A 13,069-nucleotide genomic window follows, 5' to 3' on the forward strand; every position below is an offset into this window, starting at 1 on the left:
AGAGTGGTGGGGGGAGGAGGGATGGGGTGGCTGGGGGGTGATAGACATTGGGGAGGGCATGTGCTAAGATGAGTGCTGTGAATTGTGTAAGACTGTTGAATCACAGACCTGTACCTCTGAAACAAATAATACATTATATATGTTAAAAAAAAAAAAAGAAGATAGTAGGAAAGGAAAAATGAAGGGGGTGGAAATCGGTGGGGGAGACAAACCATGAGAGACTATGGACTCTGAGAAACAAACTAAGGGTTCTAGAGGGGAGCGGGGTGGGGGGATGGGTTAGCCTGGTGATGGGTATTGAGGAGGGCACATTCTGCATGGAGCACTGGGTGTTATGCACAAACAATGAATCATGGAACACTACATCAAAAACTAATGCTGTAATGTATGGTGATTAACATACCATAATAATAAAAAGAAAAAGGAAAAAGAAAGTAGATGCAATGTCTTTCTAATGAAACACATTAACCCGATTACATTACCCATGAACTTTAAACTGTACGTAAACTGTTGAAAAGAAAAACAAAAGTATAATTTTTCTCAGTTTAAGTATATCTCCTGGACCAAGAAACCAAACCAAACCAAACTGCAGTGATTTTATCCAGCCACTAGATGACACTGAAGCTTGTGGATGCCCATAAAACTGGGGGGACTTGAGTTAATTTAGGGTAGAGGAGATTCTTGAAACAAACTGATTTTGTTTCTTTATTTCTTGAAATATAGTGTCAACTATATTATCATTAGTTTCAGGTGTACAACATAGTGTTTTGATAACTCAGTACCTTATGCTGGGCTCACAAGTGTAGCTCCCATCTGTCCCCATACAGCGCTAGCACAGTATCACTGACTATATTCCCTATTCTGTACCTTTCCTCCCTGTGACTTATCCATTCCATAAATGAAAACCTGTAACTCCCACTGCCCTTCACCCATTTTGCCCATCCCACCGCCCCCTCCCCTCTGCAATCATTAGTTTGTTCTCTGTATTGATGGGTCTGCTTCAAAGCAAACTAATTTTTAATATATGTAATTGGTCACTAGAAATTAGAGCTGTGCTTTAAATAATAAAATGACTACTTTAATGATACTATATTTAAAATATAAATTTTTTATTTTAATGATACTATATTAAAATATAAATTTTTCTTATAGAATATCTTGAAACTATAAAGAAACGTAAGAAAAGAAAAGTTATCTTTACTCCTATTACTCAGGGAAAATCATTGTGCTTACCTTTGTGGTTTTCTCTCTTCAAGCATATAGAAACAAAGCAAATGTATTTCTGTTCAATATTTAACAGGATAGAATCTTACTGGCTGTATTATTTTGCCTGGCTTAACAATAATAGTGTGCATATTTCCCCATATTCCTCAACATTCTTTTTTATTGTTATTTTTCACTGTCAGATTATTTCATCATGTAGTAGAATCATACTTATTTAACCAAATCTTTACTTTTGAACCATTAAGTGGTTTCTGATTTATCACTAGTAAAAATAGTTCTTTGATAAACATTTTTGTGGTTATGTCTTGAACATCAGAGATTATTCCTTTAAAGTCCTCCACCCCAAAAATTGTCACATCAAAAGAAACATGGAATCTTTTAGGGCTTTTGATGAGTATTTTAAAACCGTTTTCCAAAGGTCAAACTATACCAATTTATGTGATCATCCACAATCTTTCTGGTCATATATTTTCCAATATTTTCTCTAGAATTTTGTTAGCATTTTAATCTCAGTTGTGATCGATTTTCATGTGTTAAAATCTAGTCAAAATTATGAAAATTGAGAACAAGCATAGAAAGATAATTTCTATATCAATACTATATTAATACTAAAAGTTTTGAATCAATTCAATACTGACTATAGGACCTAACATTTCAGTGCCATTCAGTCATTTAAAAAATACTTTTAATTTTATTGAATCCCTATATTTATGTGATATAAGCAGGTGAACTGTTATTACCCTTTTTAGAGGAGGGAATTGCCATTATGTTGCAAAAGCCAAATAAAACACAGATAACTGGTAGTTACCTTCAGTACATATTAACATAATTATCTGGGTGAATATAGCCTATAAATTCAACATTTTAAAAATTAGCTAAAAGCCTGAACACGGGAGCAAATCAAGTATATATCTGTAATATACTTCCACAGCACCCTACACTTTCTCTACTGTACGCTTCATCACTACCCTAATGTAATTGTTTACTTTATCAAATAACCCCTTCAAAAAGAAAGACGGGCTATGTAGACGTACACATAATATGTAGCAATGCTGCTTTATGCCAATACTGGAAATTTAATGACATAATGTTCCCATTTATAACAATCATTACTAGAAGTTAATACATCACTGTGAACCAGGTACTATTCTAAACTCATTTTCATGTATTAACTAATTTAATTTCTACCCAATTTGGGGGAAATTTCTAACTAATGCTAACTAAAACAGTTGGGCAACTAGCAGGTGGCAGAGATGAAACAGGCAGCATTTCTCCTGTGCTCTGGCTTTTAGCAATACTTTCCATTTACACATTTCTTTTTTTTTTTTTAAAGATTTTATTTATTTATTTGACAGAGAGAGAGCACAAATAGGCAGAACAGCAGGGAGAGGGAGAAGCAGGCTCTCGGCCGAGCAGGGAGCCCCACACCTGGCTCGATCCCGGCATTCCGGGATCATGACCTGAGCCGAAGGCAGACACTTAACAGACTGAGCCACCCAGGCGCCCCCCATTTACACATTTCATAACACACGAATCACAAGACATTGTTTTCTCACGTGACCCAGGCGCATATTGTTGTTACTAATGATAGGATATTAGAGTCTGAAGGCCATTTGTTTCCTTTTATAGCTGTGAGAACTGAAGGACATGGAGATGAAGGAACCTCTATATTTTTTATCACTAAGCAATGTCTGGAATTCACATTTCTTTTCAATATGCTATACTCATGATAACAGTTTAGAGATATCACAATAGCACTCAGAGACATTTTCAGAGAAGAATATTATGAAATACATTCACAAAACAATTTTGAAGGTAACAGAATTTTTCCTGACTGAAGTATCTCATAGAGATTAACGTAGTGCCTTGTTTCTACTTCATGGATTACTTTGTGTAAATAACTAAAATATGTCTAGCACTTCAGAATTGAACAAGATGCTTTCAGAGCATCAGTTGTGAGGACCAGTTATCCTTTTATTGGAGAGAAGATGAGCTATAAACAACAGGTCCTCCCAAGATGACTCTAGGGGTCTCCTAATTTCCTATGCCTCTTCAGTATGAGGGTGATGAATAATAACAGAAAGGAAGAAAATAGAGTCAAAAAAACCTTAAATGACATATATTCCTCCCAAGTCAATTAGAATATTTACTGAGCATCTGCTGTACAGAAAAATATTTATAGCTCTTTTGGAAATATATATGAAAGCAATTCTAAAAGTACAAATTTATAAAGCTAAGTTTTTACTATAGATAAGTTTAAAAATGTTATAGTATTCTGTTTTCTGATTTCTAGTATGACATATAATTTTTAGTGTATTTCAAGAAATGAACACTTCTTAGAAACCATTTTGTCGATTCTACTTTTATTTTATTTTATTTTTTTATGGTTGATTCTACTTTTATTTTAACATACATAAAATCAGCTTATAATGGCACTGAATACAAAAGACAAAGAAACACTATTGCACTCAGAAAATACTTCATAAGAAGCATTGCACATGATAGAATTGATTAGGAAAGTACACATTTATAGTCAGGTAAGACTATTATTATTCCAAGTTTGACAATACAGAAGTTTTCCTGATAGGAATTTGCCACATCACATATTGCACATTTTCCAATACTTTATCTGTTTCACAAATATTCCTCATATTTGTTTTTGTCCATATCTCTGTAAAATGCTACATGTAAGATTCTTAAGACAGTGAATTATGTAACATTGAAAAAGATGAATTACACAGAAGAAGTAAAAACAACAACAACAATATAAATACATGATCATACCACTCTTTTGGTGGGAAAATGACAACGTAACCTCGCAAACTTCTCTAAAAAGAGAGAAATATTACAAAGCTTAGTTTCATAAGCATTTGTCCATTTATACATGTTCTCTGATTTAAAAAAAAGCATTTAGACTAAATGTCTGTGCTACCAGTTAAAATTTCTTGTTTACATTCGGTTTTTAATACCACCACCTAACGTTTTCAAATAGTGCAAATACATGAAGCACACTCAGTTTTGGTAGTCATTCAACAATAAATAATAACTCTAAGCCTAGTTATTTTATTATTTTTAATTCTAAAAAATATAAAGTGCATCCATAAGGTTTAAAGTCATTCTTCTCATTCTTGGGTGTAACGATCAGTCAACCTGTGACTTTTTCCGCTCATGGCAAGAGTGTTCCACAATGCAGATATTCCTGGAATTTCGCTACCTTTCTTCCCATAGTCTTGTTTGGAAGAAGGTTTCCAAAATAAGACAAAGTTTTTTCAGAAAGTCTTTGTGGAAAATTTCTGACCGTAGAGCAGCATCGATCAACACAAATTTCCTTGAGTTCCATGTTATAACAGTCTAAAAGCAAATATGTTTCCTCATTATTTAGCGGGTTTGCTACATATCGAATATAAATTCTTTCCACATGCTGTGCTGCTGACCCCTGTACCATTCAGAAATGCACAGTTCTCAGATCCTGGGAGGCTGAACCTGTCAAACGATAAAGAAACAGAATGATTTTGAGTTCATTATTTCCATTCAGTTACATGAAAATGAACTTTGCGAGGGTAGCGTCAGATTTTTTTTTTTTTTTTTTTTTTTGCTTGATAGGAGTTCATGAAGCAAGTCATCTGGTCAAGTGACTATAAACCAATTTGTAGAGACAGTAGACAAGAATTGCAAGAAAGGGTCTGTGGAAGGAAGATAAAAAGGTAAGAGCAAAGTGTTCCATTTATCTGGTTGGCATGCCACCAGAGGAGTGACTCTTCGTTGTTTCTCAGTTAAACTCCTGGAGAAATAATTCCCAGAAAGTATACACATTCAACAATCAGGCATACAATTTAAGAGGGTGGGTGGTCCCTGAAGCCAATCTGTGTGTAAAGTACCATAGGACACATATTAAAAATGCCTTTTCTAGAAATTTAAATTTATTTTCCATATCAGTAATTATCATAAAACTGTTTAGAAGGCTAGGGTGCCTGGGTGGCTCAGTCGTTAAGCGTCTGCCTTCGGCTCAGGTCATGATCCCAGAGTCCTGGGATCGAGCCCCGCATCGGGCTCCCTGCTCGGCGGGAAGCCTGCTTCTCCCTCTCCCGCTTCCCCGCTTGTGTTCCCTCTCTCACTGTGTCTCTCTCTGTCAAATAAATAAATAAATAAATAAATCTTTAAAAAAAAACTATTTAGAAGGCTAGAAATTTATTCAGTTCTGAGTTTTCAGATGGCAAAGATTAATACTAACTATATAAAATGTCCTTCAAACTTCAAAATGTACACCAATTACAGGTAATAAAGTCAACATCTTCCATTCTGGGGCAAGTTTTCTGTCAGGTTCATAGAAGCCTCTAATTTGCTATTAGAAATATTGTGCTTTATCCTTATGGGGATGACAACTGGGAAAGAGTAAAAGGGAATTATTTTCTAAAAAGTCAGCTTATCAGGAAAATATATATATGAGATTGGCAATGTTGGATTTTTCTTTTTGCATCATCGTAATTATTTCTGGAATATGTCTGAGTCTATCACTCACACTAAAATTTGCTGAGATAAAATTACTAGAAGCATTTATTGTATGACTTCCAAGTAGGTAAAAGGAAAAAATGGCAATATTAAAACCCTTCTTTAAAGAATGTGAAAGAGTATAAGCATACATAACAGATTGATAAAGCTCTGCTCATAAAGGGCACAACCATCATATACAACAGTGCTTTGAAAGGAAAATGGCTTCCCTGAGCTGCCATTCTGGGAGGATAAAGAGACATCTTGCAACTTACCAGTTGTTAAATTCTTTGCCATCTGACCATTTCCATGTCTGACCATCTTCAGTTTTCAGCCCAATCCAATGATTAGTTATACCCACATACTGTTTTAAAAAGCTCTTGAAGAAAGCACAAAGGAGGTGTGTGTTAAACAACCCCTCTGGGTAAGTACATAATTAATCCTATTTTTCAGAAGCTGCAATTCAAGACATGATATCTAAGCTGATCACTTATTAGCTCTATTTAGGACAAGCTCATTTGTATTTTTGGCCTTTGACATTAAGTAATCAAGGCAAATTTACAAGATTAAACTGAACCCTGATTGGGACCTCAGACTGATCAAAGGGCTTTCTGTAACTAAATTTTCCCACAAGGGAGATAGGCACAATGTCTTCACTTAGCAGGAGACAGAAAGAAATCACAGATTATCTGTATTAAAAAATAGCAATATTTTATGAAATTGTTTTTGAATACTATCTTACCATGTCCTTTTCAGAATCAATGAATGCAAGAGTAGCACCCTGTTCATAGCAAAAGTTTTGGGCCGGCATCCAGCCCCTCTTTTCAGTGGAAATAAAATAGCATTTCTTCTGGTATCCAATCCAATCATCGGAGCATGAAGAAACATGGCTATTTGATGGCAATGGGGACATATATTGGCCTGGACAATTGTATTGGCCCACTGTGAACAGGAAAGTGGTTTGTTTTAGTAACAAAAGAAAGTAAATACCCATAGTATGCAAAATCAGTTCAGGAGGTGCTGAGCAGTGCTAGGTGACAACCTTATATAATCTCCTGTTGTGCCTAATCATTATTGTCAGGGTATAAGAAATAAGAGGGTGTCTTTCGAGCCATAATCTCAGAAAGGGGCAGGAAAATAGAAAAATCTTGCAAGTAGTCTTCGGACTAGAAAGGGGACAGGGCATTATAAATTACAATGCAGTCAATATAACACTGTATTGGGAGATGAAGGACGGAAAAATTTACAGGGAAGTAATTCAGAATATGGAAAGATCTCTGACTGAGGATGTTTCATAAAGTTGTAAAATTTCATGTTTGTAAAGACACAAATGTATCTTGGTATTGCTATATGTTTTGAATACCATATCACAGTTGACTCTTTGGAAGATTCTAGATATATTTTAAATTATCCATAACCACCATTCTGTGCCCTTGGAGATAAAAGACAAAAGACTGATCAATTCCTGATTAATCTATGGCTTAGATACTATTTTTTCTATCAACAGTGAATGTGAAGCCCACATTTTTTTTCTAACTAAATGTCTATTTATTTAGAATCTAAATCAGTCCCTTTCATTTCAGATTTTAAAATACGCTCAAATGTAATTTTCTCCCACAATAATTTATAAAACATAGACACTTTTAATACCTGTAAAGAAGCTCTAGAAAACTCAGAAAGCACTGTATTGATCATCTAAGGAATATGGAATTATATTTAGTATTCTTTAAGAAATCAACCATAGGGCGCCTGGGTGACTCAGTTGGTTAAGCGACTGCCTTCGGCTCAGGTCATGATCCTGGAGTCCCGGGATCGAGTCCCACATCAGGCTCCCTACTCAGCAGGGAGTCTGCTTCTCCCTCTGACCCTCCCCCCTCTCATGCTCTCTCTATCTCATTCTCTCTCTCAAATAAATAAATAAAATCTTTAAAAAAAAAAAAGAAATCAACCATATATAAATTGGGATAATTCTAAATTAATCAGAATTTCTCATTAATTAGACCAAGTAATCCCTGTTGATTTCAGCTGGACATGAATGCTAACAGCAGAGACTCAATGAATTCATGAAGTACAGACCCACCTGACATAGCGATGAGAGCTATGATTAAAACAGTGATGAGGACCACATTCACAACAGCACATGGGATAGGAACTTGAAGGGACCCTTCATGCTGTGTTGCAAAATGAGGGCTGGCAGCATTACCTGAAGAGAGAAAGTTGATGATGAATTTAGGCAGACTGTAGAAGTAAAAAAGGGACATTCGATATTCTCCTGAGGCATTTACATTTTAATTCTTCCTTATCTTGTTATATGAAATTTATAAGCTAATTTCCCCCAAATTTCGAGTGAATTAGGATAGTGAAACAATTCAGGAATAATAATGAAATCATAAAATATCTCCCCAATCTATGCACTTAGTAGCTACAAAAATTCTAACTATATCATAATTTTACTGTTTGAATCACAAGAACATTTATTAAATCTCTGATTATCCTAGAAGATATATAAAAGAGACATCCTAAGCACAATCCCTTTACCTTTCTGTAGTTACTGTTTAAGAGAGATGACATAAATGCAATAGATGTGGATAATGAATAAAAAATACTGAACTGATATATATAAATAGCTACAACTAGCATGACTGAAAATTTTAAAAAAAAGACTGATGGTACTTTTTGGTGAAGTTGGTACAGATGTGAAGCAATTGAAATTTTCATATATTACTCATGGGAGAGTAAAATGGAAAAATAATTTGGAAAGCTCTTTTTTTATACAATTAAATATACACCCACCCTATGATCCAGCAATTTAACTTGTACAAAACAAGAATGTTCATAGCAGCTTTATTCTTAAGAGCCAAGTCTTAGAAATAACCCACATATCCATTAATAAGAATATGGATGAACAAATTATGGTATATCTGAATACTATTCAGCAATTAAAAAAACTGATAAATGCAACAAAATGCATGAATCTCAAAAAAATGTTGAGTAAAGAAAATGCAGTTATAACTATATATTGTATATTTCCATTTATATGACATTCGAGAATTGCTGAACTATAAGTGAAATAAGTCAGACTGAGAAAGACAAATACCATATGATTTCACTCACATGTGGAATTTAAAAACAAAACAAATGAAGGAACAAACAATAAAAAGAATCAGACTTATAAATACAGAAAACAAAATGATAGTTGCCAGAGGGGAGGAGGATGAGGGAATAGGTAAGATGGGTGAAGGGGGGTGGAAGATACAGGCTTCCAGTTATGGAATGAATAAGTCATGGGGATGAAATGCACAGTGTAAGAACTATGGTCAATGATACCGTAGTAGCATTGTATGGTGACAGATAGTAGCTACATTTACGGTGAGCATAGCATAACATAAAGGGATGTAGCATTACTATGCTGTACACCAGAAAATAACATAATAATACATGTTAACTATACTTAAAAATAAAAAGAATAGTTGAACTAAACTATGGTGATAGAAATCAGAAAAGTGATTGCTTTTATGTGTGTAGGAAAAGTAATTCGACCAGAAAGAAACACAGGGGAACTTTCTAGGGTGATAGAAAATTTCAAATGTTGATTGGAGTTTTTGTTATAATTCATTAAACTGCATACTTATGATTTGTGCATCCATTGTATGTAAATTATACCTCAATTAAAAATGATATGTGGATGAAGAGTCAAATATTTGAATTTTTCAAGAGAAGTTAAAATAATAGAAGAAATACAACAATATTAACAAATGTTAGGTGGAAGTTGATTATTTCATTTACCTTCCATATAGTGCTGAAACAAATTAAAAATTTGATTTCACCAGTAAGAAATATTTTTGTGGAATATGAATATGATGTGAATGATGATTCTTAGTTTAAAAAAAAACTAGAAGAATATCTATCTTAGAATATAAATAAATAATTGAGGAAGAAGAGAAGGGGATTTTGTGTCCAGAGTTTGAATTTGATTTTTGCTAGGATGAGCTCTCGAGATTTTAAAAATCTAGCCTCACAAGAAATCTGTATTTCCCTATTATGTTCTCAAAACCTGAAATGTAAAATGGCCACTTGCATGATATTAGAGTTCACCATGCAAAATAGCCTCAAATGCAAACATATCTTGTTTTTCAATGTGTATGACTTTCATAATTAAAAGAATGTTAACAGAGAACATATCTTGAAATTTTTGTATTTCTATTCCTTGAAACATTTCTCTAAAGTCAAACTGAACAAAGACATGTGCTTTCTTTCATTGTTTACTGGTTGCCAACATCAGCTTTTGCTGCTAGGGATTGTTTTTCCCAGCGGAGGTCTGCACTCAGATTTTGCAAGAGAAGCCTTTACTGAGCTCCTATCTAGTTCTATTTCTCACAGCTTCTCAAAGCAAGTCTTCTTTTTTTTCACCAGTAGATCACCGGAAGCAGCCTTTGGTAGGTAGGGTGGTGAGTTCAGAGCTCTCTGTCTAGTTTCACTTCTTCCCATGTGAGAGTCAATCTTGCCACTTAGACTCAATGAAGCAACAGTTCCGGTTCCTTAGCAAACACTAACTCATCCAGATAGCTCATGGACTCAGAGCCTAGCACAGTCTATTGGCTTATCCAGTGGGCAAACTGTGGAGATAATTCTCAGACTGTACATTTGTTTTCCATTGGTGAGGGCTATTGTTACTCACAGTTTGATTTATCACCTAGGTGACAAAACACTCCCCCAACAGCATACTCCGCTCTGATTATGGGCCTTGTTCATTAATGAAGAAACTGAAAATAAATCCACAATTATATACTGAGACATCCAAAGGTGATGCCCAAGGATTGTTCATACTAATAAAGCAACCACAAGGGCAGCATAAACTAAACATTCAACAGAAAATTGGATGAACTCAGAAAAAGCTGAGGATTCCTGAATTAGGTCCTTCTTCTTTCAACTATGCTCTCTACTTACTGAGTAGTTTTATTATTATATACATTTCTTCTTTTCAGCAGCTCAACTGGGCCATAAAAGTATGGTTACCTAGCCACCAGAAATCTGTGTGGCATGCATTTGTTATCTACACTTGATTTTGTGTTCTTAGGTGAAAGATGGGTTTATCAGAAGTGGCTGATACCTTTTTAACGTAAAATAGACACACACTCAGAAAACAATCCCTTCCTCCAGATTGTTCAGCTCTGCTGTTCATAACACACCCCTTTATTACTGGATAACTTTGTTTATAAGTAAATTGTCCCTCCCACATGCTAGTGTTTTGGAGCACCTCATTAATTAGAGAGGAAGAGGGATATATGGAAAAACTCAAGAAAACCTCACAGAAACACATTATAGGAAAAACAATGGGAGCATCCTAGTAATAGGAAATAGAATAGGTCTGTGGACAGAATACATAAATAGAAGAGAGGAAAAGGTAAATAGCTAAGATGACCATATATTGATGTATTTTGATGAAAAACAAAAGAAAGGAAGAACCATGTATGATTCATGTAGAATTTGAAGCCTGTGATTGAAAGGGGGAATCAGAATGATGAAATGAAGAGTTCCATGAAGAGTAGAAGTAGAAGTTCATATTTTCAAGAATTTTTCATGACATTCTCCTAAGAAATTACCTCCAGGCCTGGTAAATGTTCAGATATGTTCAGATACAGCTATTCTTTCAAAGATTGGAAACCTTCATTCCCAGCAACTGGAGGATGCTGTCATGAGAACACAAGCTGAAGCAAACAGAAAGCATACAAAGACACAGGTGAAGACAATAAAGAATGTAATTCATTATGGGGAAAACAGAATTGCTATAAAGAGAGGCAATGCATCCCGAAGCATGTACAGATGGATACGGAAAAACGGTGGTGAATGCACTGGGCCAGTGCAGGGAGTTTTCTAGTTAAATCTGAAGAATTGATATCATATAAACTGAAACAAAAAACAGATCTCTAACGATCTTCAGAAATCCACCTTTGTGGTTTCCTCTCAAGTCTCAGGTATCCTGTCTTCTCATGGATAGAGAAATATTTACTTGTTCTCATTTTCTCCTTTACCTGGACTGAAGTAAAATGTAATCAAGTGTTTCTAAGACAAAGGCTCATTTTTTAAAATACTGCTAATATCAGAGGATAGGGAGATAGAAGATAGATGATAGATAGATGTGTGTGCGTGAGAGAGAGAGAAAGAGAGAGATGATAGGTAGATGTGTGTGAGAGAAAGATAGAGTTTTGTTACCAGTATATAAAAAGGTCTGACTTACCTTGTTGTCCACCCTCTGGATGCAAGGAGCTGTTCTCTGTTATGGAACAATGTTCAGAATTCATCTTTGTTCTAGTGAAGATTCCCTGGCTAATCCCAGGTCAAGCCAATCTATAGCAAAATTCTTTGTCAAAGCTCTTGTTCAGTCTCTGAGTCTGTGAGGTATCTCAGCGTTTATATTCGGTTGTATTGTCTCCACCCCCTTCCTCCTGCCTCCTAACCACTCAACTTCATCAGTTCTCTTTAATTTATGCTCCAGCAGCCCAGACAATTTACAATGTGTTATTGTGGTGAGCTGTGGGTTTTCCCTGTTGTCTGAAATGTGCTTTCTCACAACTGTAGGTGTAGCATGAAGAGACAAGCGGGATTTTCCTAGAATCTGAGACATCTTTCTTTAAATTTGTGAAAAACACAAATAACTTAGGAGACAGCATATTTAAGTAAAGAATGAAAAGTTCAGGATTCCTAACTTTGAGGTGGAAATAATTTAGAGAGTAATATTTCCCTTAGAACCTCATTCATTTATTTAATTAACAACTAATATTTATTGAGCATGCACTTTGAACCTGACACTGTTTGGGGCTAGAGAGTTTATTGTTAAATAAGAATTTTAAGATCTCTGTCCTTATGGATCTCTCTCCACTCTGGAAGAATTTTACTTAGGAAGCTATACACTGGCTGTCGGAAGGGTATCATTCACTTCTTTCCTGGGGACTAGCTCTTTTAAGGTATCATTTAGTACGTACTTGTTTTAAGGAAATAGAAACCTTGTGGTCTGGAACTTCCTTTCTATGTTCTAAAATTGTTTATCTTAAATTATCTTTCATTTATCTCTTGTTAATTTTTTGGTCGTATTTTACTTTCGTATAGATTGCCCTAATTTCTCCTAATATCTTATTCTTCTCTAAATTTCCCCTATTTTAGATTATTTTCCTGTATCCCTGAGGTGTCAGACATTTGGAGTATGATTATTATAAAAAACATATTACCATGGTATCAATACCATCCCAGTGAGCTAGGAAGGCAGAATGTCTGTGTATGGGGATTTAAGGAGGGGATCAAAATACCACTCTGGTTACCAATCTTTCTGCCATAATTTTTATCATTAGTATCACCTCTT

At 34.9% G+C, this 13,069-nt stretch overlaps 1 protein-coding gene across 1 annotated transcript; it reads right to left on the bottom strand.

Annotated features, from left to right (window-relative positions):
* Positions 1–3,570: 3,570 nt before the first annotated feature.
* CD69 (CD69 molecule) lies at positions 3,571–12,131 on the bottom strand. The gene is made up of 5 exons (XM_081821185.1): positions 11,951–12,131; positions 7,793–7,915; positions 6,455–6,654; positions 5,988–6,091; positions 3,571–4,707 (listed from the first exon to the last, which is right to left on the bottom strand). Exons 1-5 carry the CDS (start codon positions 12,012–12,014, stop codon positions 4,599–4,601), a joined length of 600 nt encoding a protein of 199 aa, XP_081677311.1. The 5' UTR covers positions 12,015–12,131; the 3' UTR covers positions 3,571–4,598.
* Between the last annotated feature and the right edge of the window lie 938 nt (positions 12,132–13,069).

This window comes from Leptonychotes weddellii, chromosome 5 (assembly GCF_054177405.1).
Source record: "Leptonychotes weddellii isolate Sample4059 chromosome 5, ASM5417740v2, whole genome shotgun sequence".
NCBI classification, from domain to species: Eukaryota; Metazoa; Chordata; class Mammalia; order Carnivora; family Phocidae; genus Leptonychotes; species Leptonychotes weddellii.